This window comes from Vicugna pacos, chromosome 11 (assembly GCF_048564905.1).
Source record: "Vicugna pacos chromosome 11, VicPac4, whole genome shotgun sequence".
NCBI classification, from domain to species: Eukaryota; Metazoa; Chordata; class Mammalia; order Artiodactyla; family Camelidae; genus Vicugna; species Vicugna pacos.
Genome location: NC_132997.1, coordinates 93,632,196 through 93,645,839, shown reverse-complemented (window position 1 = coordinate 93,645,839; position 13,644 = coordinate 93,632,196). Strand labels below are relative to the sequence as shown.

The window sequence follows — 13,644 nt, the reverse complement described above, 5'->3', positions numbered from 1 at the left end:
CTAATCTCTTCCAAATTTTGAAGTCATTGGCTTTATAAAAAGACTGCAGCAGTGAGAGAAAAAGCTATTTAGCCCTGAGTTTAAGAACAAAAGCTTACATTGAATTCCAGTTCCAATTAACTGAATTGAATGTTGGCATGGGAAGGGAGAGGCCATCAGGTATTTTGAGGTCATCATGGCGTGTGTTGTGGACAAGATGAGAAAGCAAGTCTAACATCTCAAGGAGAAAGTTGCATCTTAGTGAGACTTGAAGGATGAGTGGAATTAAACAGCGCAGAGGGTCAGGAACGTGGCGCTCAGGCAGAAGGGACAGCAAGAATAAAGACAGGGAGGTGGGAAAACCAGGAAACAAAGAATGGTCAGCTGAAGTGGAGTGTAGGATACACAAGAAGCACTGTGTGGGAGGTGGAAGCAGGGGCCTGAATGTAAGCTAAGAAGTTTGAACCCTTCCCAAAAGGAGAGTGTGTCTCGGATGGGAAACCCAGACTTGTTCTCCGGGAATCGGTGGTTATGATCATGAGAAATTATACATGTCACACTTGAATTTTTATTTTTGTAAGGCTCCTAAGTTTGATTTAGATGGACCCCTTATACCTGAATACCACCGTTTTATTCTGGTATCCATAATCGTGTTCGTAATTACCTTGGTACCAAGTAAAAATCAGATGATATCAACTTGCCATATAAATAAAATGTTCGTGTTAGTTCATATATATTTTTAAACCATTTTTTATTGAAGTATAGTCAGTTTACAACGTTCTGTCAATTTCTGGTGTACAACATAATGTACTTTCTTTTTAATTTAGAAAAATGCATTTAATTATAAAACTTTTCTTTTAATAAAAAAGCAATGGCACAAACCATCACAAAATTATTTAAGTGATCATATCCACAGGCTGCTCTTGTAATTATATGCTAAAAATTTGCAACTGTTCTAATTAGCAGCATTTTTCTCTACATAATATTTCAAGTTCGTATATTTTAAGTTAGAGACGAGGTGAGTTCTTGCACTGTGTGTTTTGCTCAGCTACATACAAATCCATTTGAAAACTTAGAATGTGTAATTTTCTAGGACTATAATTTATTAAAACTGATTCTGGGAAAGAGAGAAAACCTAACTGCATCAATTTTCATAGAGGAAATGAGGAAGTTGTCAGACGCGCCCCCGCAAGGGAGGTCCAAAGGGTTTCAGAGGGAAAGTTCACCAACTCTTTTGAGTAATAATTCCAATTCTTTTTAAGCTGTTCCAAAACAGCTTAAAAGAAAATCTTCCAAGTTCTTTCTATGAAGCTAGTATAAAACCATAAAATCTAAGACTAGACCCACACAAAAGAAAAATACAAACCAGTATCACTTGTATTTATGCAAAAATCCCAAATAAAATAACAGCAAACAGACTAAAGCAATATATTTAAAAATAATACATCCTGGCCAAATGGTATTTATTCCTGAAATATAATGATAGTTAAATATTAGGAAATGAATTAATATTATTCGCCAAATTATTTGATCTTAGAAGGGAAACGAGATTATTTCCACAGATACTGAAGACATTTGATAAAATTCAACTTCCATTCTACACACACACACACACACACACAAACTCAATAAAATATGAATAGTTAAATGCTGCTTTAATCTAATAAAATATTTCCATCTCAGCCCAAAGCCAGCGTCATGTTTAATGGGAACCACTAGAGGTCTTTCCACCGAAGTCAGGAGCCTGACGAAAGTGACCGCAATCATCTGTCACTTAGCACAGCACTTCATGACCACAGAGCTCAGGTGGGCTCTTCCTCAGCGCTGCCAGGACAGCCTGTATCTCCCCAGTCCATTCCTTCTCCTTAATCCAAGACAAATTCACATCTTCTACTCTCTTCTCAAACCTCTAATACCACCTGCCCCGCCTGCCCACTGAGGATTCTGTTTCCTAATTTGCTGAGACTGAGGCAGTCAGACCTTCAGAGAGTCCCTCCTTCCACATGCACCCACTTCGTCTGCCCTCCAAACACAGATGGACCCTGACGCTCTCGTGCAAAGCCAAGCCCTCTGCTTGTGCACTGGATCTCATCTCAGCTCCTCAAGGACTTGGTTCCAACAGTTCTCCCCATCCCCTACATCTTCGATCCTCCTTTCCCTTTTGGGTCATCCCATCCACAAAATGCCACTATTTCTTCTATCTTAAAAAAACAACAAAAAAATCTTGACTTTGCGTTTGCCACCAGCAACCATTCCATTTCTCTGCTCCTGTTGCAGCAAAACTCTCTAAAATAGTTCTATTTGGTCCACTCCACCTGCTCCTTTTAAGATTACTAAAGGCCTCCACAATGCCAAACCCAAAGGTCACTTCTCAGTCTGCCTCTTGGTTGACCGAGGAGCACCATTTGACACATCTGACCTCCCCCTCATCCTTGACTTGTTTTCTTCACTTGGCTCACAAGACACCACATACTCTCGGTATCTTACTGACCTGGTAATCACAGCTTCTCATTTTTCACTGCTACTTCCTCTTCTGAGCTCTTAATGTTGGAATGCCCCATCCATTCCTTGGTCCTCTTTTCTTCTTTCTTCATCTAATCCAGCCTCATAGCTTTAAATGTCACCTAGCATATTGAAGACTCCCCAATTTTTATCTCCAATGAAGATTTCTTCCAATTCCAAATCTGTATATCTAACTACCTTCCTGACATTTCTACTTGGGTATCTAATACTCAACTCAAACCATCACATTCAACACTGCAATCACAACCTTTTCACTCTACCTGCTGTGCCTGCAACCTTTGCCACCTCCCTTCATGGGCTCTCTGTTCTTCCAGGTGTCGGGGCCGAAAGACTTGCCATCATCCTTAACCCATCACTTCCTTTCAATCACCGTCTCTAATCCATCAGGAAATCTTCCACCGTCATAATACAAACAAAAGGAGAGGGAGGAAAAAAGGGTGATATGAACCAAGACAAGGAGCCTGATATATATGAAAGTCACAAAGGAATAGATGTCACTGGGACCAATGGCCTCTATTTGGAAATAATAATAAAGTTCCACAGGGAACAGATTAAGTTCATGTGGTGAAGGTGCCAAAGCTAAGCAAAAATGAATTTTGATGTGGTTAAGTTCCTAAATCAGGGAATGCTCCCCCACATTTCCCACCCACTCATTCTCTCCCTGCTTCCCCGCCCCAACACCCACAATGCTGAAGAAGACTAGCGTGACGGGTAAAGCCCCACAGTTTGGAAGGGGAGAGAGGCAATGAGCCTTCAAGAGAACAATTTAAGTTTTATGCACCAATTTGGATACTTCAAATTCCAAATCAACATTTCCAAATTATCATGTCATGTTTTTACTTATAAGTACCTTTTCTTCTTCTGGGAACTTTTAAAGTCCCCTCCATCACAATGTTTCCCTTATCACCCACTCCATCATTCACGGACCATCTGTCCCTGGATGTGTAGTTTCCCATGCTACTGTAGTTTTCCTAGACTGATTTTATTACATAACACACCTTCTATTTCCTCAGGCAAATTCCCTGGGGCCGCCTGCACCATCTTCTTCGGGCTCCTGTGCACTGCGTATTGTACACCGAAGACAACAATTTGACCCAAGACTTCATCAGAAGGCCAAGTTTCTTCACATGGAAAAACACCTCACTCTTACCCCACACCCAGTGACTATAGTCAATCTCTCCAACTATTTTCAATGCAAGAATTTGACATCCTAAAGCTATTTTACTTTATAACCCTTATTCTGGAAATCTTATTAAATTATATAATGTCAGATGTCAGGGCTTAAAACCTCTCAAGGAGATTATGATCAGGGTATTTACCTATTATTGATTCTTAAATGTTAAATTTAGATATATCTATAAAGAAATCGATCAAATATTATGGCTCTGAAAAATACTGAAAAAAGGTTAAAGGAAAAGTTCAACTCATTTACTAATCTGGAGACAGTACAGGATAAACAAAGAGGAATTTTTAAGACTTCTACTGAGGCAGAAAACCATAATGGTTAAGAGCCCAGACCTTGGGATAAAAAAAGATTCAATTTTAAACCTAATGTGATTTTAGGCAAATGACTTTTATTTCCAAATCTGTAAAATGGGAGGTAGATGTCATTATAAAAAGGCCAACAATGAGAGATCCTTGGGATGATGGAATTGTTCTGTTTCTTGACTGTATCAGTGTCAATATCCTGGTTATATTATTTTACAGAGTTTTTCAATGTTATTGGGTAAAATTAAAAGGGTATACTAGAACCCTGTTATTATTTGTTACAGATACACAAGAATCTGAAATTATCTCCAAATAAAAATTCAGTTGAAGAAGTCATTCACAAATGTTGACCTAAATTTTATATTACTGTCCACACTATCCTAGGCAATTACATATCTTCTCTAATTTTCTGAGTGAAATAAAATGAAACTCCAAATTCCTTTAAATGTAGCAACGTAACCAGAAGGTGGCGCTATTACCACACGAATATACCATAGTAAGGCACTATTCACTTTGCCATTAAAAATAGAATAGGATTTTATCAATCAAAACTGTAAATGCTAACCCCAATTCGGCAATATTTTCAATACACGTATTACATGAGGTTTGACAAAAATACGATTTTCATAAGTCATTAAAAAAATAAACAACATATGAATAATCAATTCTGGATCTGCTTAACAGGGAAGTTTACAAATGGAAAATACAATCCCACCTAAGTGTGTTTTTCCTTATGTCCTACATGGACTGTCAAACCCTTCCGATGACAAGGAAGATTCTTACCAAATCTGGTACTAAGCTGTTAGTTATGTCTTTCCATTTTTATGCTGCTCATCACCTGTTAGAACTTTTGATAAAGACACAAGCCCTACTTAAATTAGAAGTAAAAATGGCTGAGAAAGGGATCTCTTTTGGGGGGAGGAGGGGAGAAGCAATAAAGTGTCAGAACTTTCTCTCTCTCTTTTTTTTTTTTAAGATAAAAACATTTAAAATACTTTTCAGGGAAAGAAAATTAAGTTGCACCAGTTAATAAAAATTACCAAGACAGATATCCTTTATCCAATTCCATTATTATTAGATGCTGGACAGAGAGCAGATGTGGACTATTTGTTACTAACAGCAGGTGTGCAAGAAGCAGCCTCTAACACTTGACGAGGCATTTTCATGGGTGCATGTCCACAGCCACGTGGGGACCAGCATGTCCTCTGCACTCATCCTTACTTATGTCATATCCAGTCTAGCCAATAACCAAGCACTGCAAAAGCAGCCCAGATGATTCAAACTATGCTCTGAAGCCAACATAATTCTGCTTTTGAGAACATGTTTTGTAACTAAGCAAAAAAGGCAAGCTCTTTTTTCCAAAAGGACTCATCTTTCCTTGTGCAATTTCATATCAAGCTATGCCTTTCAAAGGTTACCAAATAATTAGCCTGTCCTTAAATATGTAAATTCAATCAACCAAACACATTTTATCCTAGTTCTGTTTACTTCACCCAAGAGCTGAGCCAGAACAAATGAGAAATGAGTTAGAATTAATTTGGGGCAGTTTATTCTCAAATCATTACAGTGTTCAACCAGTTTGACACATAAAGATACCAGACGTAAAAGTAAACTCTGGGAAGCACACATGTATTCCCATTCTGAAAGAAGACATGTTATATATACAGAAAAAAATGCAGCAAATATTAAGGTGTTCAAAGTAATTTCTGACAATTCAGATGTGACATATTTACAAGAAAAATGTATAAGTTTTAAAATAATTAAATAATTTTCATAGAATTATAAAAGTACTGAGATAAATATTAGGAGACCCTGACAATCACGAGAACATTTTCTTACGCTATTGAATACAAGTATAGTTCTATAAAAAGTCCCAAAATAGAGCTAATATTTTGCCACTATGAAATATATCAAATTACCAATTCCAAAGTATGTTAGAGTGAACATGCAATGTGGAAGCTGTACCAGAGAAAACAGCATTAGGCTCCTGAATGTCACCAACTGTCCACACAAGACTTCTTAGGTGTGTTCACAAAATAGGAGCTTTCAAAAGAGCCGCTGTAATGGATACATCAGCAGAATAACTACTTAAAACCTTTTCATTCTCTCATTTTTAAATGTAGCTGCAAAAAAGAAAACAACCTAAATATAACTTTAAAAATATTAGCTTATGGATAAAAATGTTGAGTGGTGCGTTCTTTATGCATTTGGATTTTTAAACTGATGCTGTAAGAATCCTAGGATAATAGTAACCTCTGGACCCCACCACTGCAGTAAGAAACCTCTTTCTCAAACAAGAAATCATCTTAGAAAATGAAAAGGAGAAAGAGTGACATGTATGAATTCAAAACAAAACAGTACTGTAGTATGGCAAAATATCATAAAAATAGCAGCATGTGAATTCAAGACTATTTTCTTAAAGCAAATGCTTAAGACTGAACCGTAAAAACGGTACTTGCTCCAACTGGTCTATTAGTCAACACCTGAAACTTAAGGATTTTTTTAGAGAGGTGCTTATATCTGTGATACCCCTGTGATTAAATGTACACTCAAATCTGTGTTTTAAAACATACATATTGCACAGGTAGTAGCGGAAAGCACTCTGGTATCTCTAACACAAAATGGTATCTTATTTAACATATTACCCTACGCTACTGGAAATTAATCTTATTCCAATTACTTAAAACCAATCATGTAGGACTTTTGAGCACATTAATCTCAAAACATTCCTAAACAAGAAGAAAAAACACAGGCACTTGAATATAGGTTATTAGTGACAAAATGTAGAAGTCACAGCCGCATCTCAGGAAAGTATGTCTTTACATATAAACTTGAGGTCTTTCACTGATCCAAATACAGAAATAAGAACTATTTACAAAACTTTGATAAGAAAATTAGATCGCTCAGAAATTTCACACCAAATAATTTTCACTGAATAAAGCAATGACTGCTGTAGCTCTCCATTCAGCATTTACAAACCAATGTCTGAGGTACAGGTGCCTGAATTAATTTTCCCCTTTTCACCACCCCAGTACATCCCACAACTCTCACTAACGGTCCAATAAGATCCTCTGCGCAAAACTCACCGCTCACCTGGAGACCCAGAGCGTCAACAACGGGGATCATTTCAAAACTGTCCACACTGCACTACAAATTTAACAGCACCACAGACGCCGTAAGTTCAGAGATCTTTGTCTGACAATAGTTCACTCAGTAATATTAAACAGTAAGAATGTGTAAAGACTGAACATCTGATAGGAAGTCACAGTAGCATTTTTAAAATAACCAAAACGACTAATAAGCATTTTTAACGTTTTAAATGGTGAAACATTTAAATTGTCATTCACTAGGGAAAAAATACCACACATTTTTATCCCCCCAATGAGAACAGGCAAAACTTCGACGGTTGATACTGAGACACTTAGGGGTTTTCTTTCTTTTTTTAAAGACGTTATGTTTAGTTTGGCCAGTCCCTAGACTCTTGATTTACCAGCCTATAAACAGAACACCTACGAGGCAGCATAACACATGCACATAAAACCGTTTCCCCGTGACCATCTTTGGCTGGAGCCTCACGAGAGGACACAAGGGTGGACGAGGCGGCCTGGGCTCCACGCGTCTCCGTCTCACACGTCACTGACTGGCAAGCTCGCGTCATCCAGGTCCACGGGGTCACAGTCGTGGTCCTGAGGGCCACTTTTACTTTGAGGTTTTAGCACAGCTGGTTCAGTCACTTTGGGAGCTGGTTCTCCTGGAGAGACAGTCTGGACCTTGAAGTTCCCTGGCTTGACCTTGGCAAGAGATTCGTAAAATCCTCGCTTCTCCACGGTAAAGCCTGAGACCAGAGAGTTGCTGCGAGAGGCTGTGGAATGTGAGGCGGCTGCGGCGGCGCTGGCCGAGCGGAGAGCGGGTCTGGACTCGGAAGGACCGCTGGAATGCTCCTGCGAAGAGGAGTGGTGGTCAGACACACGCAACCGTTAACCCCAAGGCTAGCAACTCAGTCTGAGCCTTTATTCTCTGAAAAACAAACAGAACAAAACACACACACACACAGAGCAGAAGCACGAGCCATGCAGCATTCATGTGCAAGTCCTTTCCCAAAGCAATGCATTTTTAGGAGTGAGTTTAAAGCAATGACAGCCAACAACCATTTCCGCTAAGAAACCCAGTTCTGCCACCAAAGCCCAATCTGCAGCTTTGACTCTTTGAAGGCTCCGTCAGCCTAAACCGGAATGCAGTGCTCCAACTGCTACTCAGCTGTGTCTAACAAGGGGCCTGCCAGCTTGATCGCTTTATTTAAGGGTACATTCTCAATACACTAGGAATTACCCCACATAATTTTGAAAGATTAAAAACGGAAAATGCAGAATTTAAAAATAAAAGGCCATTATTTCTTTAATAAGCAGAACTCAACATTTTTCAAATGCATTATTTTGTCTGGCAACCTGACAAACTTAGCTTTTGCTTCCCTGAATTTCACTGCAAACAGTGACAGCAGAGACTTTTCACTTCTTATTTAATTGCATTTATTTATTTTTGCATATGCCATCCATTCATAGGCTTAAGATTTTAAAGGTAACAAAGGGTACAAATGTAAGCATTTATTAAAACTGTGGTGAGATAATTTCAGTTGTGAATATTATTTTCGGTATGCTTCTAAATCAAATCTAAAGCTATCCTTAAATATGACCATTCCAAATGCATTGCCATATAGTTCCTAGTATACTGTGTTCATTTATGATGTTAGTGGCTTCGAAAACAAAGAGCTACAAATCACCAGAACACTACAGACTCCTATTTCATTTGAGATTCAATACGCCATGCAAACTACAGTAATGGAGAGTTTATCCAATGCATATGCATGCATGAGTCCGCACATATTATTACCACAAAGGCGCACTTCAAGTGGTGTAGTATAAAAATTTTCAAAATACATAAAATACAGAAATTGAAATTCTCATGGTAATTCAGTAAATTAAGCTTTAGAAGATAGCTACAACTTTTTCAATTAGTTAAGTTCTATTTTTCTCATTACTTTTTAAAATATACATATCCAACCTGTCGACTGTAGTGAAATAGTTTGCGTTAGTGTTGACAAAGTCAGTTATGGTAACTGCAGAAGGCAGTGTGGTTAACTCAACTTTCTAGAATCAGCTGTCAGTAGTGAGTTAAGTCCGGGCCCTCTAGTAAGAAGGCACGTTTGCATGAGAGCCCACATACGTGCTGCATTCCCCAGCTCTTGACGTATACCTCTGTATACAAGGATTCGACAGCCTTCTGGCCTGCCGCATCTGGAACACAGTGCAAAGCTAAGATTAGAGTTAACCTATACTGGAGACGAGGAGGGAAAAGAAAGTTCTGCTGATAGTGACAGCTGGAGAGCCCAGTTTGCCCCACCACGAAGCAAGAAACACAGACGCCCTTCTCCAGCTTCTCCTCTTCCCAACAGACACTGTTTTTACAGAGAGTCTCATACCTGACTGCTGAAAGGGTCACAGAAAACATGGGCAGTTACAAAATTAACAACTATGAAAATCATTTCTGAGATATTTCAAAAACATTATAGAAGAGTAACTTTTAAAATGAGGAAAATGGATTTGTATTTACTGATCTTCAATTATTTCTAACAAGAAACTATTAAAAGACAGCATTACTGCAATATTAGTGCCAGGAAAGTACTAGAAGTGCAAAATACCTAGCATGGACCGTGAGGCTAGATAATAAAGGCCGTCACGTACGTATCAGACCGCCTTCTGCAGGCAGCTGTGCTGCATTTCAAGACTCTTAAAAAGTTTTTCATTCCTCAGTAGAATTTGCATTTTCAGTTCAGAGATCAGTGACAAAGTATTCTAAAGCCAAACCTTATTCCTGTGATGTACACGGTAAACTAAAAAGCAAAGGAGACACTGCTTTGAGAAAGATCCCCAGCGTTCTCCTTACTTGCTGCAAGTAATAAACCCCTTTTTCTCTTGGGGGAAAAAAAAGTAAAAACATTTTCCTTACCATCTGAGAATGTTTAGCTGTTTCAGTTTTATTATTATACTACCACAAAGATAATAAAGACAGAGAAAATCAGCCTTTTAAATTAACCTAGTGAAAAATGAGAAGGAAAACATGAGATGGAAAATACTGACTGAGAACACTAGGCTATGTTTGAGGTTTGAGCTGCTCAACTGTCTTATGGAACTATTAAGGCAAAAAACCTAAACTGAAATTATAGGAAATAAAAAGGAAATTGAGTCACTCACAAAACTGTACAGTGCTACAACTGAAGGTGCCTTACATAATTAGGTCAAATACCAAGCTAAGAACTGGTAAGGTTATACCAAACCTGGACCTACTGTCCAGTAAGAACTCTTAAAACAAAACAAGGATACGTTCATTCTTTAGCTGCCCTGCTTGTGCATTTAAGACAATACAATGCACAGAGAGTTATGTATACGTAACACTACAGGAAGCATTAAATTAGAAATGCATTATTTTTTTTGCAAATCCAATTGGTATGAAAGTCAACATGCAGATAAATCTCAAAACAGAAAGAAACCAGAAGGATTAAGGGGAGAGGAAGAAAAATAACTTGACAGGATCAAGGGACCCATGGGAGCATCACCCCAGGGAACAGGAAACATACAGAAGCTGCCGATCTGCCAGGCCCCCGCTGTGCTACGATGGCACCCGAGACCGCTTTAATCCAGCTGTGCATCTCCTCCGGGCTGTCAGCCTAAGGAAGGAAGGAATCGTTCAGTCGGTTTTTGCACAAAATCAGCTCCTAAGTCTATAAATCTAATGTTATTTTAATAATCAATAGTGTCAACAACAAAATCGTTCTAAGGCAATGGTCTCCAAAAAACTTTAGAAATCACTTTTTTAAGCCAAGTTTTCCTGGCTAAGTTATGACAGAGACATAAGTTGGGCACTTCATATTTTAAGATGAAGACACATCAAAAAGTGTCAATATGAGTAACTCCAGAGACAACAAGGAGAGGAAGAAGTCAAAGACCTCATTTTGCTCTACATTCTGTTGCACTGTCTGAATCTTCAGGAAAAATATTTATGTAATTGTGCAGTTTAAAAAAGCCATTTTGACTTCGTTTTATATCATTTTTCTAAAAATAATGTCTAACCTTACCCTGAACCCTAAACGAAGTGCTGGTAGGCCTATTCCAAAGCATCATCTTCCTTGACAGGAGCACGGCTCCCGATGTGGATTAAACACTTTACTATGACTTAAATCCATCTAAACAAGGCCCTCGGAGGGGTGGAGATGTAATTCTAGAAACTAGAAGTTAAAATATTTTAAAGACACAGGTAATATTTTTGAACCAATGATATTAACGAACACTTTTTAAAAGGGAAAACTCAGAGTAGGCAAAGGCAGGGTATACCTTCATTCACTGCAAATACTTTCATTCACTGCCTTGTTATTTTCTAAATTTTCTGCAATAAGCATATGTTTATTTTTATAAAACAAAAACAAATGTTCTTTTAAAAAACTTCTAAGTAAATCAATGTGGTAAGTAAAAAGTGTATCTAAACTTAACCACAGAATATTTACCTACCATTAGTGAAAATTTAAGACCTATTGTCTACTTTTATTATTAGCATTTGAGCCCCCTTTATTATAAAATTACCAAAAAATGATGTAACTAAAATTCCAAAATATGTGCAAAATAATCTAAATTGAAAGTACACACTAGTATCTAGATTAAATAATATTTCCCTTCTTCCAAATAGTACTTAGTTCTATTCAACTAACTTACCGCAAAGAATATCCCTATTTGCTGAACATATGACCTACCAATAATCTTACATATAACATTTTAAAACTGAGTTGGCAATCACATTTTTCACATTTTTTGCTTATTTTTATGAGAAACATATTTATTTTACCTCTAAAATTATTATTTTCTTGTTAGGAGGATCTATAATCTCCAAAGAAGTATCTTACCTGCACATAGAAAGTTCGAGACGATGTTACAATTTCAAAGAGGTTGTCCCTCATCATTATGTCACTGTAACAAAAAAAATTTTTTCCAATTGTACCTAAATTGCAGTTGTTTGACAGTTTTCCTTTCATTTGTTTACTCAGTACCAAATGTGTCAATAAGAAAATAAATATTAGTGGTAAAATGCTGATTTAACTGAAAAATACCAAATTACCGATTTTCAATTTATTTTTGCATTAAATTTTACATATTTTATATAGGCATACGTATTTTTAGAAAGGTTTATACAACAACTTTAAAATTCAAAGTTTTCAACTGTGAAGAAATCAGCTTGCTCAAACAATGGCACAGGTAAACATGTTTTCTTATAAAGCTATTCTTCAGCAACCTTGAAATACTAAAATTAATAATACATCAATCTGTCACAAATGACAGAAGTTGTTCACATTATATTTCGTCCTTTCCATTAATAAGCTTAAAAACTGATAATTTTTAGTTTTCAAACAAAAGAATCTCAATATTTTACTTAATCTGAAGGTTTTCAAAGTTTTAGCATAACCAAACCATACAGAGTTTAGCACTAGCAATAATACAGAAAAATATCATCTTTACGTACATCAATTAAATTAAGGCACTACTGGGTATTAAAAAGTTGTGTCAGGCACCAAGTCAGAGCTGGCACTTACCTCTGCTTACATTCCTGGACTTTATGAACCTCTTTAAGTGGTATTACACGGAGAGGTTCCTTTTCCTATCAAAAAAAGCAAGTAAACAGATACATGACATACATTCTTAAAATCCTTTACACATTGGTTGTCTTATTTGGAGATCTGTGTAAAAATCATGCTTCTTTCTTGGAGCACATCTAAGACATAAATCTACCTTCTTGAACCATCCAGCATCCGAATAGCTCAAATATTACAACCTTACATACACTGTGATTTGAAACAAGGAAACTGGCATATAACCCATAATCACATTATTACTGTCCTTAATGACAGTAACTTATTAAAAGCCATCACCCATCAGACTTTTCCCCAGTGAACCCCTATGTACCCAGTAAATGGAGTACTTATTCTTTTGGAATTTTACTTTCATACAGAAAGTACCAGAGCAGTGAATACCCAGCATCTTTGAGTTAAATGTGCCATTTTAAGAATATTACTTTTATATAAATGCATTATTACAAGAACAACTTATTAGACATCCACTAAGTGCCAAGACATCTGCTAGGTGTTAAATGTGTTATCTCACTTTCCACAACCCTAGAATACATACACTGCTATTTATCTGCAGAAACTGAGGATTAGACATAGTAAGCACCTTACCTAAGGCTATAAAGCTTGATGTGAGATTCAAGTATAAGACGTAACTAGTTCCTAACAGCGTAAGATTTACACTAAACGTTTCATGAAATACTACATACTGTGTTTTACTGAATGACATCATGAGCTTAAAACGTATCATTATTCTATGTTAACACTAAGAAGATAATTAAATCATGGCTGAAAACTTTCTAAAAATTTTACAAAATAGCTCATTTTAAATTCTTTTCAGAACGTAAAGATAGAAAAATAGTACAAAGAATTTCTGTATACCTGCACCCTGTTTTCCAAGATATTACTATTTTTAATTTGCTAAATCATTGTTTGTGTACATATATGTGAATATGGGGTATGTATATATATTTTCCCTGAAATGTTTGAAG

At 37.0% G+C, this 13,644-nt stretch overlaps 1 protein-coding gene across 5 annotated transcripts in view; it reads right to left on the bottom strand.

Moving 5' to 3' along the window:
- Nucleotides 1-5,516: 5,516 nt before the first annotated feature.
- PLEKHA1 (pleckstrin homology domain containing A1) overlaps nucleotides 5,517-13,644 on the bottom strand; it is a 46,104-nt gene continuing 37,976 nt past the window's right edge. For 3 of the 5 annotated variants that reach the window (XM_072972044.1, XM_072972041.1, XM_015235870.3), the window contains exons 9-12: nucleotides 12,623-12,687; nucleotides 11,939-12,002; nucleotides 10,622-10,711; nucleotides 5,517-7,931 (exon numbers count right to left, since the gene is read on the bottom strand). In XM_072972044.1, the coding sequence (XP_072828145.1) occupies nucleotides 7,617-7,931; nucleotides 10,622-10,711; nucleotides 11,939-12,002; nucleotides 12,623-12,687 (534 nt within the window). In that variant the 3' untranslated portion in view covers nucleotides 5,517-7,616. Of the gene's footprint in view, nucleotides 7,932-9,210; nucleotides 9,282-10,621; nucleotides 10,712-11,938; nucleotides 12,003-12,622; nucleotides 12,688-13,644 lie in introns of all 5 variants that reach the window. The other 2 variants (XM_072972042.1, XM_072972043.1) reach the window with 2 other exon arrangements.